This window comes from Podarcis tiliguerta, assembly GCF_965153285.1.
Source record: "Podarcis tiliguerta genome assembly, chromosome: 7".
NCBI lineage: Eukaryota > Metazoa > Chordata > Lepidosauria > Squamata > Lacertidae > Podarcis > Podarcis tiliguerta.
Genome location: NC_139540.1, coordinates 6,726,821 through 6,739,375, shown reverse-complemented (window position 1 = coordinate 6,739,375; position 12,555 = coordinate 6,726,821). Strand labels below are relative to the sequence as shown.

At 41.5% G+C, this 12,555-nt stretch overlaps 1 protein-coding gene across 4 annotated transcripts in view; it reads right to left on the bottom strand.

The window, feature by feature from the left end:
• Positions 1-12,555, bottom strand: part of TRAPPC9 (trafficking protein particle complex subunit 9) — a 271,286-nt gene that overhangs the window by 245,748 nt on the left and 12,983 nt on the right. For 3 of the 4 annotated variants that reach the window (XR_014513742.1, XM_083450441.1, XM_083450442.1), the window contains exons 4-10: positions 12,045-12,173; positions 11,608-11,634; positions 10,942-11,063; positions 8,619-8,744; positions 4,805-5,021; positions 2,144-2,287; positions 861-987 (exon numbers count right to left, since the gene is read on the bottom strand). Coding sequence is in view for 3 of the 4 variants with exons in the window: in XM_083450441.1 (XP_083306567.1) it covers positions 861-987; positions 2,144-2,287; positions 4,805-5,021; positions 8,619-8,744; positions 10,942-11,063; positions 11,608-11,634; positions 12,045-12,173 (892 nt within the window). In the remaining variant the exon portion in view is untranslated. The remainder of the gene's footprint in view (positions 1-860; positions 988-2,143; positions 2,288-4,804; positions 5,022-8,618; positions 8,745-10,941; positions 11,064-11,607; positions 11,635-12,044; positions 12,174-12,555) is intronic. The other variant, XM_083450443.1, reaches the window with a different exon arrangement.

Sequence of the window (12,555 nt, the reverse complement as noted above, 5' to 3'; positions counted from 1 at the left end):
TAATTCACTGGGAAGAGACTTCATTGACAAACATATCTCAGGCAAAGCCACTATACAGCACAAAATAAACAAGTATAATAGCAACAGTTCAATCCACCATAGAGCCATCTATGGCAGCATCAGCCAACACAACCATGAAAGTAGAGGAAAGGGTTAGACTAGTATGAAAGCAGACAACAACAAACAAAGATAAGTCAGAAATGATGATATGATGCTGAGACATCATGAGTATGCATATATTTGGGTAATAAAGGTAAAGGTAAAGGGACCCCTGAACATTAGGTCCAGTCGTGGCCGACTCTGGGGTTGCGGCACTCATCTCGCTCTATAGGCCGAGGGAGCCGGCGTACAGCTTCCGGGTCATGAAGCCAGCATGACTAAGCCGCTTCTGGCAAACCAGAGCAGCGCACGGAAATGCCATTTACCTTCCCGCTGGAGCGGTACCTATTTATCTACTTGCACTTTGACATGCTTTCGAACTGCTAGGTTGGCAGGAGCAGGGACCGAGCAACGGGAGCTCACCCTGTCACGGGGATTCAAACCGCCAAACTTCTGATCAGCAAGTCCTAGGCTCTGTGGTTTAACCCACAGCGCCACCCGCAAATCTCTGATATTCAGGGGCTAAGATGCAGTCTCAACTATGCAAGTTGAGTGTCCTCAACACAATGACTCCTTACACAACTGGCTGCTCCCTTCAAGAAATATTGTTATAAGTCAGAAACTGGACAGATGGTTACAAGGACAGAAACTGTCCCATTCTACTGCAGCTGACCCATGGATCACAAAGAACGTTTTGATGCCTACAGTGCAAAGCATGAAAACCAACAGGACCAAGCAATTCAATTGCAATTGATGGTTACCTTACAATAGGAAGTTTAGTGAATGGCACAGGGGGAAGCTTTAAACCATCTGGAAGCGTAATTAATTCCATCGTCCCAGGGCATTTTGAGGTGTAGTTTTCTAGACTTTGTGTTACATCTTTCTTTTCTGAAAAGAAAGCACAATTCTCCATTAAAGTTGTCTCAAAATGGTAATATTCAAAAGCACATAATTTATACAGGATTACAGCTATTTTTATTTTATTTTGCTATGTGTTGTGATATACTGCTTACTCTCTCCATTACACTCTCTCTCTCTCTTAAAAAATTACAGTGGACTTCAGAACTCCACTGATGCAATATTGGATATGATCCTGAACTAATAATAATAATAATAATAATTTATTATTTGTACCCCACCCATCTGGCTGGGTTTCCCCAGCCACTCTGGGCGGCTTCCATAGAAACAAAAAATACAGTAAAATATCACAGATTAAAAACTTCCCTGAACAGGGCTGCCTTAAGATGTCTTCTAAATGTCAGGTAGTTATTTATCGCTTTGACATCTGATGGGAGGGCGTTCCACAGGGCGGGCGCCACTACCGAGAAGGCCCTCTGCCTGGTTCCCTGTAGCTTTGCTTCTCGCAATGAGGGAACCGCCAGAAGGCCCTCGGAGCTGGACCTCAGTGTCCGGGCAGAACGATGGGGGTGGAGACGCTCCTTCAGGTATACTGGGCCGAGGCCGTTTAGGGCTTTAAAGGTCAACACCAGCACTTTGAATTGTGCTCGGAAACGTAGTTAAAACACACACAAGCAAAATACTGAAGATGCCAAAAGCAGCAGTCAGTGGAACAATAAAAACATTTTTACAGACCTGGCAATATATGACAGGGCTTTCCAAAGGTGACATGCCACAACTAAAAAGAGCCAGGCTTTGATGCCTGTCCACCTAACCTCTGTAGATTGCACTGTTTGGAGAAGGTCTTCCCCAGAAGATCTTAAAAGACATATTCAGGTTCTTACAGGCACTCCTTGAGATAACTTGACAATGTATTGAAGAGCAACTTCAGTCCAGAAAGAATGCCAGTTTACCTGTTTCAAACCTGCTGTGATTTGTCCATTTTTAGATTAAGAGGATTTTCAAAAGCTCTTTGTGACATAACTTGGTAGGGAAGGAAACAGGATGGGGAGTCTGCTGCCCAATCAACAGAAGTCAGGAATCCCACTCAGCCTGTCTAAAGGAGCCTCTCCTTTAGTGACATCTATATAAATTGGTTACAGAAAATATATTTGTAATTTTATTTTATTTTTTAAAAAAATCATACCCTGATCAGAAAGAAAATCCAGCATGGTTTGCAAGAGAAAAGACAAATGTCGGACAGAAAGCGCTGGGTTTCCCATTCTTCTTGAAGCATACACCAACTCGTGAAGCAAACGCATCTGCACGGCAGCCCAGCCACGGTGAGTTCCTTAAAAACAAAACCGGGAATGTTTACTGCAATAAATCTCGAAAGTGAGAAGCAATCAATACCATCACGAAATTCATTCGATGCTGACTTTTACAAGGCTACTAGCTCTAAGGCTCAGCATTATGCTAGACCTACTTCCCAAGACAACCATCCCATGACATAAATTTTTAAAAGCCACGCTGCAGACTAGGGTAGTTAATAAAGGATAACTTATTTAATGCCCTCTCAAAAAGACCTTCAGTGCCAAGATCCCATGCCTACACAATAACACTGCTCCTAGTGTAAGGCCCCTTCAGTTTTTACTGGGCCCAAGGCCCCTGAAAATCTCAAAGCCTATGCACAAACCTTCAGATTTTCACTATACCACTGAATAGTGCCTCTTCTGTTACGCAGTAAAATCTTACTGCCATCTGGAAAAATCAAATTAATATTTTCCATTTCATCAACTAAATTATACTGTAGCACTGAACACAAATCATCATAATCACTCAGATGTTTATTAATGTTCTTCAAATCCAAGATACATTTTCTCTCAAATCCTCTCATTACTGCATCATCCACACTTAAATTTAGGCACTCAGGCTAAACATAAATCACTTTTATCATTATCCTCCGAAAACTGGACTTAAAATTAATTACCTCACATTAGTTACATTCAAAAAAAGAAATTATGTAGAAATAAGTCCTGTCAAGGTTTGAATGCCATACTCACATATTTGAATAAAATATGAAATATGGAAGCTAATGTTCCTCAAATGTAAAGAGACTTGGGGTTGTGTTCAGCTAACTGTTACTCAGAGTATACCCACTGAAGTTAATAGCCATGACTACCTTAGGCCTATTAATTTCAGTTAGCCTACTCTGAGTAAATGTTAGCTGGATGCAATTCTTTCTATAATATACGTGTTTAAAAACTACCTGCAGCTTTCATGAAGCTATTAATATTAGCTGGTATGTAGTGTGGTATATAATTTTATTATATGCATTTGCAACACTTTCAGAAACTACAGTGTGGATCATATCCTATTATAATTCAGGACTACAACTGAAGATTGACAGTGGCTGTATCCTTCCCACCACTTCACATGTGATTCTTCCTCAGGAGTACCTGCTTCTTTAGATTTTATGAGGAATTTAAAAATAACTATGCGGGTGGCGCTGTGGGTTAAACCACAGAGCCTAGGACTTGCTGATCAGAAGGTCGGTGGTTCGAATACCCGCGACGGGGTGAGTTCCCGTTGCTCGGTCCCTGCTCCTGCCAACCTAGCAGTTCAAAAGCATGTCAAAGTGCAAGTAGATAAATAGGTACCACTCTGGCGGGAAGGTAAACGGCGTTTCCGTGCGTTGCTCTGGTTCACCAGAAGTGCCTTAGTCATGTTGGCCACATGACCCGGAAGCTGTATGCTGGCTCCCTCAGCCAATAAAGCAAGATGAGCGCCACAACCCCAGAGTCAGTCATGACTGGACCTAATGGTCAGGGGTCCCTTTACCTTTACCTTATGACAAATGTTCTCAATATAAACTGATATTTTTAAAACAGTGTTTTAGAACTGGGGGGAGCTCCCCCTAAACACTAGGAATGCATAAATACTAGGATTCTGATTAATTGGTATACGGATTAAAGTACAGAATTATTCCAAACAGGGAATACAGGGAATTCCTGGGCCAGCTCATACAAACCAGCCTGGCCTAGCTAGGGCCATTAAGGGAACAAAGGTGGGCCACTGTGGAGAGGAATCCTTTAGCCTGGGAGGTGAGATGTTACCAAGGTGGTGGGGTGTGTGTTTGAGGGGGCAGGAAAAGGGAGGTTTGAAGCAAGGGTTTCTGGGCAGGAGGAGGAAGTACGGCTGAGATCCATCTTTGTGGGGAAGAGGGGAGGTTGTCTGCAATGCTTTGGGTCATGCTGTAAGATCTAGACTCCCTCCATGCAAACCAAAGGTGTAAATGGGCGAATAAACCCTATTTCTTAAAGCACGGCAGTCTCGACCCTTTCTTCTATTCTCCAAAGGGGCACAGACCCTGTGTGTGTGCCTGTAGCCCCATGCACTCTGGCCATTGCTTGGCGGAGAGAGGGCATTTGTAACAATATACTTTCAGCCTGAACATATTCAAGAGCAGACCTTATAGTGAATCTTCCCCATCTCCACAAAAACATGTTTGCCCTCTCCCCTCTATAAAACGTGAAGTAGCACCTCTGCCGGTATTTAGCACAATACACATTTAAACAATAATAATAACCAAGGTTTCTGTGCAGCATAGGGCGATCACAGGTACCGAAAAGAAGAAGAAGAAAACCAGACCAATCTGCCTTACACTTTGCATTTTATTGCCTGGCTTTGTCTCATGACTGTGTACGTGTAAATCTGTGGAGCTGACTACTTGGAATGTCTGCCTCCAATTCAAACTTCAGTCTTCTGACTTCTGTACATTTATTTGCTAAGCTTGATGCAAGCAAGACAATAAGGGTTTTGAGGGGGATTTTTTAAGGGCAGGGGTGTGTCTGAAAATAATCTGTACCTTTGCTAAAATCCTTAGGATCCAGAGATAGACTGTAACCAGGAAGGGTCTCCAGAAGCAGCTTATAGCAGGCTCTCCACCCTGGCTCTGTTATGCTAGGTGCCACACACTGCATTGCTGCCACACGCTTGAAGAAAGCAGATTTGCGGTGAAATCCAATGCGCTCATAAAGCTCAGAAAGAATGCTGTAACGCTGAATTTTTTCTTCTTCAGAAAGCTGGGGGGGGGGAGAGAAAAAAAAAGTTTACTCATTAAAAGGTTCTTCTGAAACCTGCTGACATCTCATACATACAAGCAGGCAGACAGCTACACAGTTTTATAAAAAGGCAAGAAAAAAGAAATGGGCCCAAACCTAAAAGGTGTGCAAAGTGACATCCTAAAGGGAAAAGCAATGAAACGGCAGTTGGACAGTAATAAAGCATAAAATAATGACCAACTAGACTCTAGAGAAATGCATGCATCCCGGAGATAAATCACAGCTACTTATACTGCATTATAATCCAAAAGCAGCTTTCTTCTTTGATAGTGTGAGCAGCTGTAGTGTTAAATAATCTGAAACCTCCTGCTGCTAAGTATGCAGTTCTCCCTTGCAGGAATGTATGTATTTTGCTGGTTAGCCACGAAAGAGAATACAAAGAAATCCTTGACTGAGAACCAATGTATTCCACACACCCCCATAGCCTGTATTTCCCAAAACTGTCAGTATATTGTTGGTTGATTTTGCTAGCTCTGTTCTATTACAAGTATTGGTTTTGATGGTCAACTGCTATGCCCAAAACAACCTGTTTTCAGTATGTGGTCATTGTATTTTTAACATGCTGGCCACTTCAGGTGGCTCAAGTGCTGAGCTAGAAAGGCAGGATGCACCAAGGAAATAATAAATGCAAAGAATTCATCTGAAGTCGATATAAAGCATTGCAAGACACTGCCCTGAAAATCTCAACAACAGCAACAAAAGATTGGCTGGATTCTAACAGACTCCTGGAAAAACAGAATACTGTCATAGTACAACAGAAAAAAATGATGTTTTGGGTTCCTAAAGACTTGATATCAGCACTTGTAGAAATATTTAAGATAATTTTAATCCAACATGTGCATATAAAATTTTCTATAATAGCTAAGGTATCATAGATGCAGTTTTGCAGTTTTATAGTGGTGTAAAGAAGGCTTTCTATAACCCTACACTTGAAGACTCAAACAGTGCCATTTCAGATAAAACCAGTTCAACTGAGAACCCAGTGAAAAGGGATTTAGCCTGGAGAAGCTAGAGCACAAATATGCACAAGTGAAATGTGCATTGTCAGGGCACATGGGAAGAAACGTAACTATTGTGCCATTATTGAAATAACTTAATAGTGCTACTCCACTGAATGATTTCCTATAAGGTACATTAGAACTATTTGATCCATTCCAGAAATGACTGAACTATTTGACTAGTTCCATAATCCTAAATTGCTTTAGAACTGGCTTGCTCATACAGCAGCCCCTACACCACATGACAACCTGCTTATGAAGCTGACAGGAGTTTCAAAAGCAGTTAGTGAGCAGTTCTAGTTACAGGTAGGTAGCTGTGTTGGTCTGCTGTAGTCGAAACAAAATTTTAAAATTCCTTCCAGTAGCACCTTAGAGACCAACTAAGTTTGTTATTGGTATGAGCTTTCATGTGCATGCACACTTCTTCAGATAGTTAGTGAGCAGCACAGAGTTCAAGTGAGTGGAGGGAAAAGATTGCAAAACATTTCACTTGGCTAGCACAAGCACCTTATCTGATGCTAGCCAACTGTTTGAATCCAAGACTATATGGTACTCTAAGAACTGAATTTTTAATGTTGATGGTGAGTATTTGCCGACAGTTGCTTTAAAAAACAACAACTCCTATACAGAAGTAACATAATATGTTTTAGCTCCTAAGCAAAAGACAGCAATATCATAAGCATGCAAAAGAAAGTGATCCCAATCACATATTCCCAGGAAATTCAGGAGGAAAAGCCAGGCGGCATTTCAATTCTCTACATACGTAAGAGTTCTAACTTCATAAATTGTTCAGCAAATAGTCTAACTGGGTACCCAACTTGGGCAATGAGCAACAAGAATCTTGAAGGCATCAAATACCACAAACCCACAATACAAATTCTGTTTGTTATATCAAATCCCATCAGGGCTCATTATTTCTGTTGTTTGACTGGAATATTTTAAGACAGAAATAAACCTGCAAGAGAAAACTCCTTTGCTTGGCTAACTGAAGAGGCTGTTAAGCAATAAGACTTTCTATCGGCACTATTCCAGCCACAGCAATAACCAATTCCTACAGTGTTACACTGCTGACCCCTAGTGAAAAATATACAACATAAGCATAACGAAAGCCTGCCGCAACCGCTGTTGACATTTCCCCCAACCCTCTAGAGAAATATTTTGTCTGAAGAAAATAAAATGAGAGCAGTACAACACCTGAAATGACAAATGCTCAGAAAGGAAAGGTGAGTGGTGTGATGTTCCACTCAAAATTCCTCTAAAGACAATAGCCTAGGGATAACTATTATAGAATCAGAGTTGGAAGGGACCCTGAGGATCATCTAGTCCAACCCCCTACAATGCAAGAATATGCAGCTGTCCCTTACCAGCATCAAACCTGCAACCTTGGCATTGTCAGAACCATGAGCTATCCACCTCAACACTTGGTTGATCACATTCATATTCAATAGACACCATAAACTGATATTACAAAATATTTGGAAATATTCACTGCTTTGTCTTCTCTATAACCATTTCCCCCCCAAATTCAGTCTAACTACTGCTGCAAGTCCTCCATTTCAGCTACCTTAAAGAACAATATTATACCCACCCCATCAAAACAAAGCACTTGGCTTCTGTGCATTCACAACTCCACTCATTTCTGGAATGGGTCCAACAGTTGTAATGAACCTTATAGGAAACCATACAGTGGAGTACCACTATTAAGGTATTTCAATAATGGCACAATAGTTAAGTTTCTTCCCTAATGCTCTGACAATGCACATTTCAATTATGCATAATTATGCTCAAGCTTCTCCAGACTAAATCCCTTTTCACTGGATTCTCAGTTGAACTGGTTTTATCTGAAATGGCACTGAGTCTTCAAATGTAGGGTTATAGAAATTATCAAACAATGGCTCAATTATCGTTGCTGGCTTCATAAAGCTTGATTTATCAAGCAGGGAACAATTCGTCAAGGCCAAGCACTCCTCTCCTTAAGCACCACTTCAGTCCTTTGCGCCTGGCTTGTATTAAGCAAGTGTTACCAATACATACAAACTGGGAAATTCCAGGAAACAAGGCAAGATTATCCTTGCTTGATAAATGACATTAAGCATTTCCCCGCTTATCATCCTTGCTTGTTAACCGACAATAAGCCGGAATTCCCAGTTTGGATGTAACTGGAACTCTGGCTTCATACGAGCCAGAAACAAATTCACCAAATGAGTTCTGTCAACAGGAACCCTAGGCAAGGACTTGAATTTGCACGGTGGGGCTTTCTCCCCTGCTCTTCTGCCATGCATGCCCTGCCCTCCAAAAACAACAGGCTCCAGAGAGGGGGTCAGTAGACACCCCAGAAAAACACAAGGGGTGCAGGGAGAGGAGAATCATCCTATCTGGCAAGTTGAAATGACAGAATATTCAACGTAACGTGACAAATTCCTCCCACAGCACTAAAGCGGCAGTTGAAGGTTGGAGAGGAACAAGGGAGAGTGTTTGGCACTGATGCTAATTAGAAGGGGGGAAAGTTCAAAAAACCAAGTCAATCCATTCTTAGTTGAAAGATAAAGAGTGTACTCACCTGACGGAGATTAATATAAACAGCATTCTGAAGAAATTCAGAAGCTTCCATGCTCCTTTTCTGTATTGCCAACACTCTCACGGCCTTCACACAGGCTTCCAACTCAATTACACCAGCATTCTTGTACTATAAAACAAGAACATATAGAGGATCGAAATATTATTAAGTGATGTACCAAAAATATTTGGCAGACAGGAGGCTGCCTGATACTGAGTCAGACCATTGGTCCATCCAGCTCTCCAGGGTTTCATGCAGGAAACTGAACCAAGAAACACCTGCATTCAAAGCAAATCATTTGGGAAAGGGGCTAATTATCCCTATATGCTGAGAATTCACTGCAGTCTGCAGGAGAGCTGCTTCTTCAAATTCCAAACATATCAGAAACCTGCTCCACAATAAGTCGGAGCAGGGCTTTCACCACGGCTGCCTCTGTTCTGTGGCACAGCAGTCCCTCTGAAATACAACAGGTGCCTACTTTCTGGAAAACAACAACAAACTAAAGACATTTTTGTTTCAACAAGCTTTCCCTGCTGGATGAATACCCGGGGGGGGGTCCATTTTGTGTTATTTCTGTGCCGTTTTTAACTTAGTTGGTTTTATTACGTTTTGTACATTGCCTTGAGATAATCTACGTACAAGGCGAAAGTAAAAAGAAAATGCTACTACAAATGTGGCTGGAGACTCTGGAGAGAAAAAAGTAATATTTCCAAAGCATTTGAACCAAGTTCACATATTTAGCAAGAGTTGCAGAGTGTGGGGCCAAAACTGCAATACAATGATCTGCATTTCCTTCAGAGGCTTTTTCAGTTAAAATAAAACACAGTGACTGCATTCAGAAACAAGGCTATGGCTTTATTGTTACATAAATGAGCTTTGATCTCTCACCTCCTTCATTCTTCAGCACAGTATCAAGAAAAAGAAGTTTTTACTTCTATTTTCAGTTATGTCCAAACCATAAAATATGGATAGTCTAATTAAGGTTTGCTGCAGCAAGGGTGAATTGGATCCAGCAGTAACCAACCCTCTGGAGGGCACTTTGAGAGATGAACAGGGCCCCCCACCTATCTCTCACCTGACTTCATATGATGTCAGGAATTTAAAGTCCCAAGTACAGCTGCAAAGGAACAGTCCTCCTTTGCAGCCACAGTTCTTCCTTTGCATCTGTGGCTTAAATTCAAGCTGTGGCTGCAAAGGAAAATCCTTCCTTGAACTTTCCAAGGCCTGACCTCATATGAAAAAGATTGCATGGTTTCCCCCAAAACCACCTAGGGAGTCAACCTCCAAGGCTTGGTGGACCTAATTAGGCTAATAGGCAGAAGGCTCCCCACCAATGACTTACTGGAACAAGCCAGGATCATAAACCAGTTTAAAGTTGGCTTATTTTGCTAAACCGTAGCTAAGGCTATTCCCACTTTGTCCACTCCAGATTTAACTAACTATAGTTAGTTAAAGCAGAAGTGAAAGTTTTCTCCATCCTGGAAAAGTGAAAGGGATCTGACAAATCATGGGCCAGCAAACTAAGGTCCGCAGGCCAGATAAGGCCCCATTGCCTTCTGGATCTGGCCCATGGACGGTCCGGGATTCACTGCATGGCTTGCCAGTGCACACGTTCTTTTCCTCTCCCTCCGGCAGCGCCGGCGCCTCCTCCCTCCCTCCTCCTGGCTTCTCCCCGCCCTGCCTAGAGGAGGAAGGGGGCTGGGCTTTATTGGTGCCAGCAGCAGCAGCGCTCAAGCAGCTGCCATTTTAAGCAGCCCCTCTCCAGAGCCTTTTTTGTGCGCCACTCATCGTCCCTCCGCCGCTGCCACCAGCCCCTGCAGCTCACAAGACACAGGTAAGCAGCCAATGGGGCTCGTGGTGCTCTGGCATCATTTTTTTCTCTCCAAAATATAGTCCGGCCCCCCACAAGGTCTGAGGGACAGTGGACCAGCCCCCTGCTGAAAAGGTTTGCTGACCCCTGAAATAAATATTCACGCAATGATAAACCATAATTTCATTGCTATATCTGAAAGTAGTGGAAACTCTCTAAAAATATCAATGTAAGCATGAGTTCACCTTTGCTTGGTGCATAAGCCTAGCATTCTACTCTAAAAACCACAATTTAAACTATAAAAAGCCATTTTCTAGGAAACCTCAGCAGCCACATGTATAGGTGCTAGTTTATAGAGTTAGCAGACCGACAGCATCAACACTATCTTGTATGCCCATCAGAAGTACTGTACACTCTTACAGGAAATCATGTGCCCACTACCAGAGGTGCCGCTCAAAATGAAGCTGACTGCCTTTATTTCACACATCAAAATCTCTCATAATGTAGCAACATCACCTTGCTGTAGTAAGAAATGGCCTCTTTGTATTTATCTATGATGTCTTCAGGGCTAAGGCAGTTCTTGGCCCGTCCTATTTCAGTACTGGTATCTGCATTAATGCCATTTGACGTGAGGGCTCCTGCATTGGAGGAAAGCAGGAAATTTCAAATTAACAATGGCTGCCAGTTAATGACACCTGGGTAAGAGCAAAGCAGACCAAAAAATGTTTCAGAAAAGCCTTTCAAAACAAATTAACTCTACCAATACTAAGTTTTAGCAATGAACAAACCTTTTAAAAATTTTAGAATGTAAATAAAAATCAGTTTGCTGATTCACTGTCACAGAATTAAATTTCTTTTTTTTTTAATTGCACAAAAAGTTGAAAATTATATCTTATTTTGATAACATAAGTATACATAAAATAATCTCTGGCAAAATTGACAAACTAGTGCTGTATTATGTTGTCTACATAATAAGGAAAAAAGGAAATGCCACTTAATGGTATGCAACATTTTAAATGAATTTGCCTGTTCTCCAAAGGAAAATTTAAAAAATGATTTAAAGATTATATGAAGTAGAAACTACTATTTTAAAAAAAAGAACTCTAGGAACAACATATAGGAACTAGAAAACAATTAACACAAATATATATATTGACACAGCAGATTAATAAGACAGTATACCTGGATCAATAAGAACTTCTTGTGCCCCTAAAGGAAAATCAAAGTGACAACATTAACCTTCTTTATTTCCAAAAAACCCCCAAGCTATTAAATATATTTGAAAACATGCCAAACAGCTACAGAATTCTGAGAAAACCCCATTACTGACATTGAAACAAACAGCTGCCAAGTGGTTTTGATAAACTTTGTTATCACATACTTTCCTACAGCCTGACAGATGACTCTACACAAGCTACCAAGTCAGACCCTTGGGTCATTTAGCTTAGCATTGTCTGTTTACATCAGGAGTGGTCAACCTACCAATGGCAGTGGACAACAACTCCCATCATGCCATGATGGTTGTTGATGTCTAGGGGAAATACCAGAGCCTGCCAAATACTTAATTGCCAAACATACTAGGGAGAAAATCCTCCAAGAAAAGCAAGTATATTGCTTACCTGGTCTGTGCCTGTTGCCTGCCTCTGCAGAAAGTGAACTTCCTTGTGCTCTTCTTGCGCCAACTTTACCACCTGTGCCTCCAGGATAATGATAGATAACTGAGGCGGAACATAATCCTTCAAGAGCAGCTACAGATTAAAAACAGTATTTTAAGTGGCAGCAATCTCTCAAGCCTACTCATGTGATTTCAATTGTATAAGAAATATAGGCAGGTACTGAGGCTGGCCCAGGCGAATAGAAACCAAGATGGGTGGGGTATAAATAATAAAATTTGTGGTGGTGGTGGTTATCTCAAAGCACTGCCAAAGCAGCCTTAAAATCCACCATTCCTTTCATAGGCAGGGTGTGTGAAATCCCTTGCTGTGCACTACCGTACCCAGCCCTGTGGATCACAATTTGTTACGGATTTATTATGGATGTTAAGGTCACTTCTGTTTCATTACCAAGACTTAAAATATGAATTAATTTCCATCTAAGCTGTAGCAGGTAAAGGCAGAAAGTGGATATAAA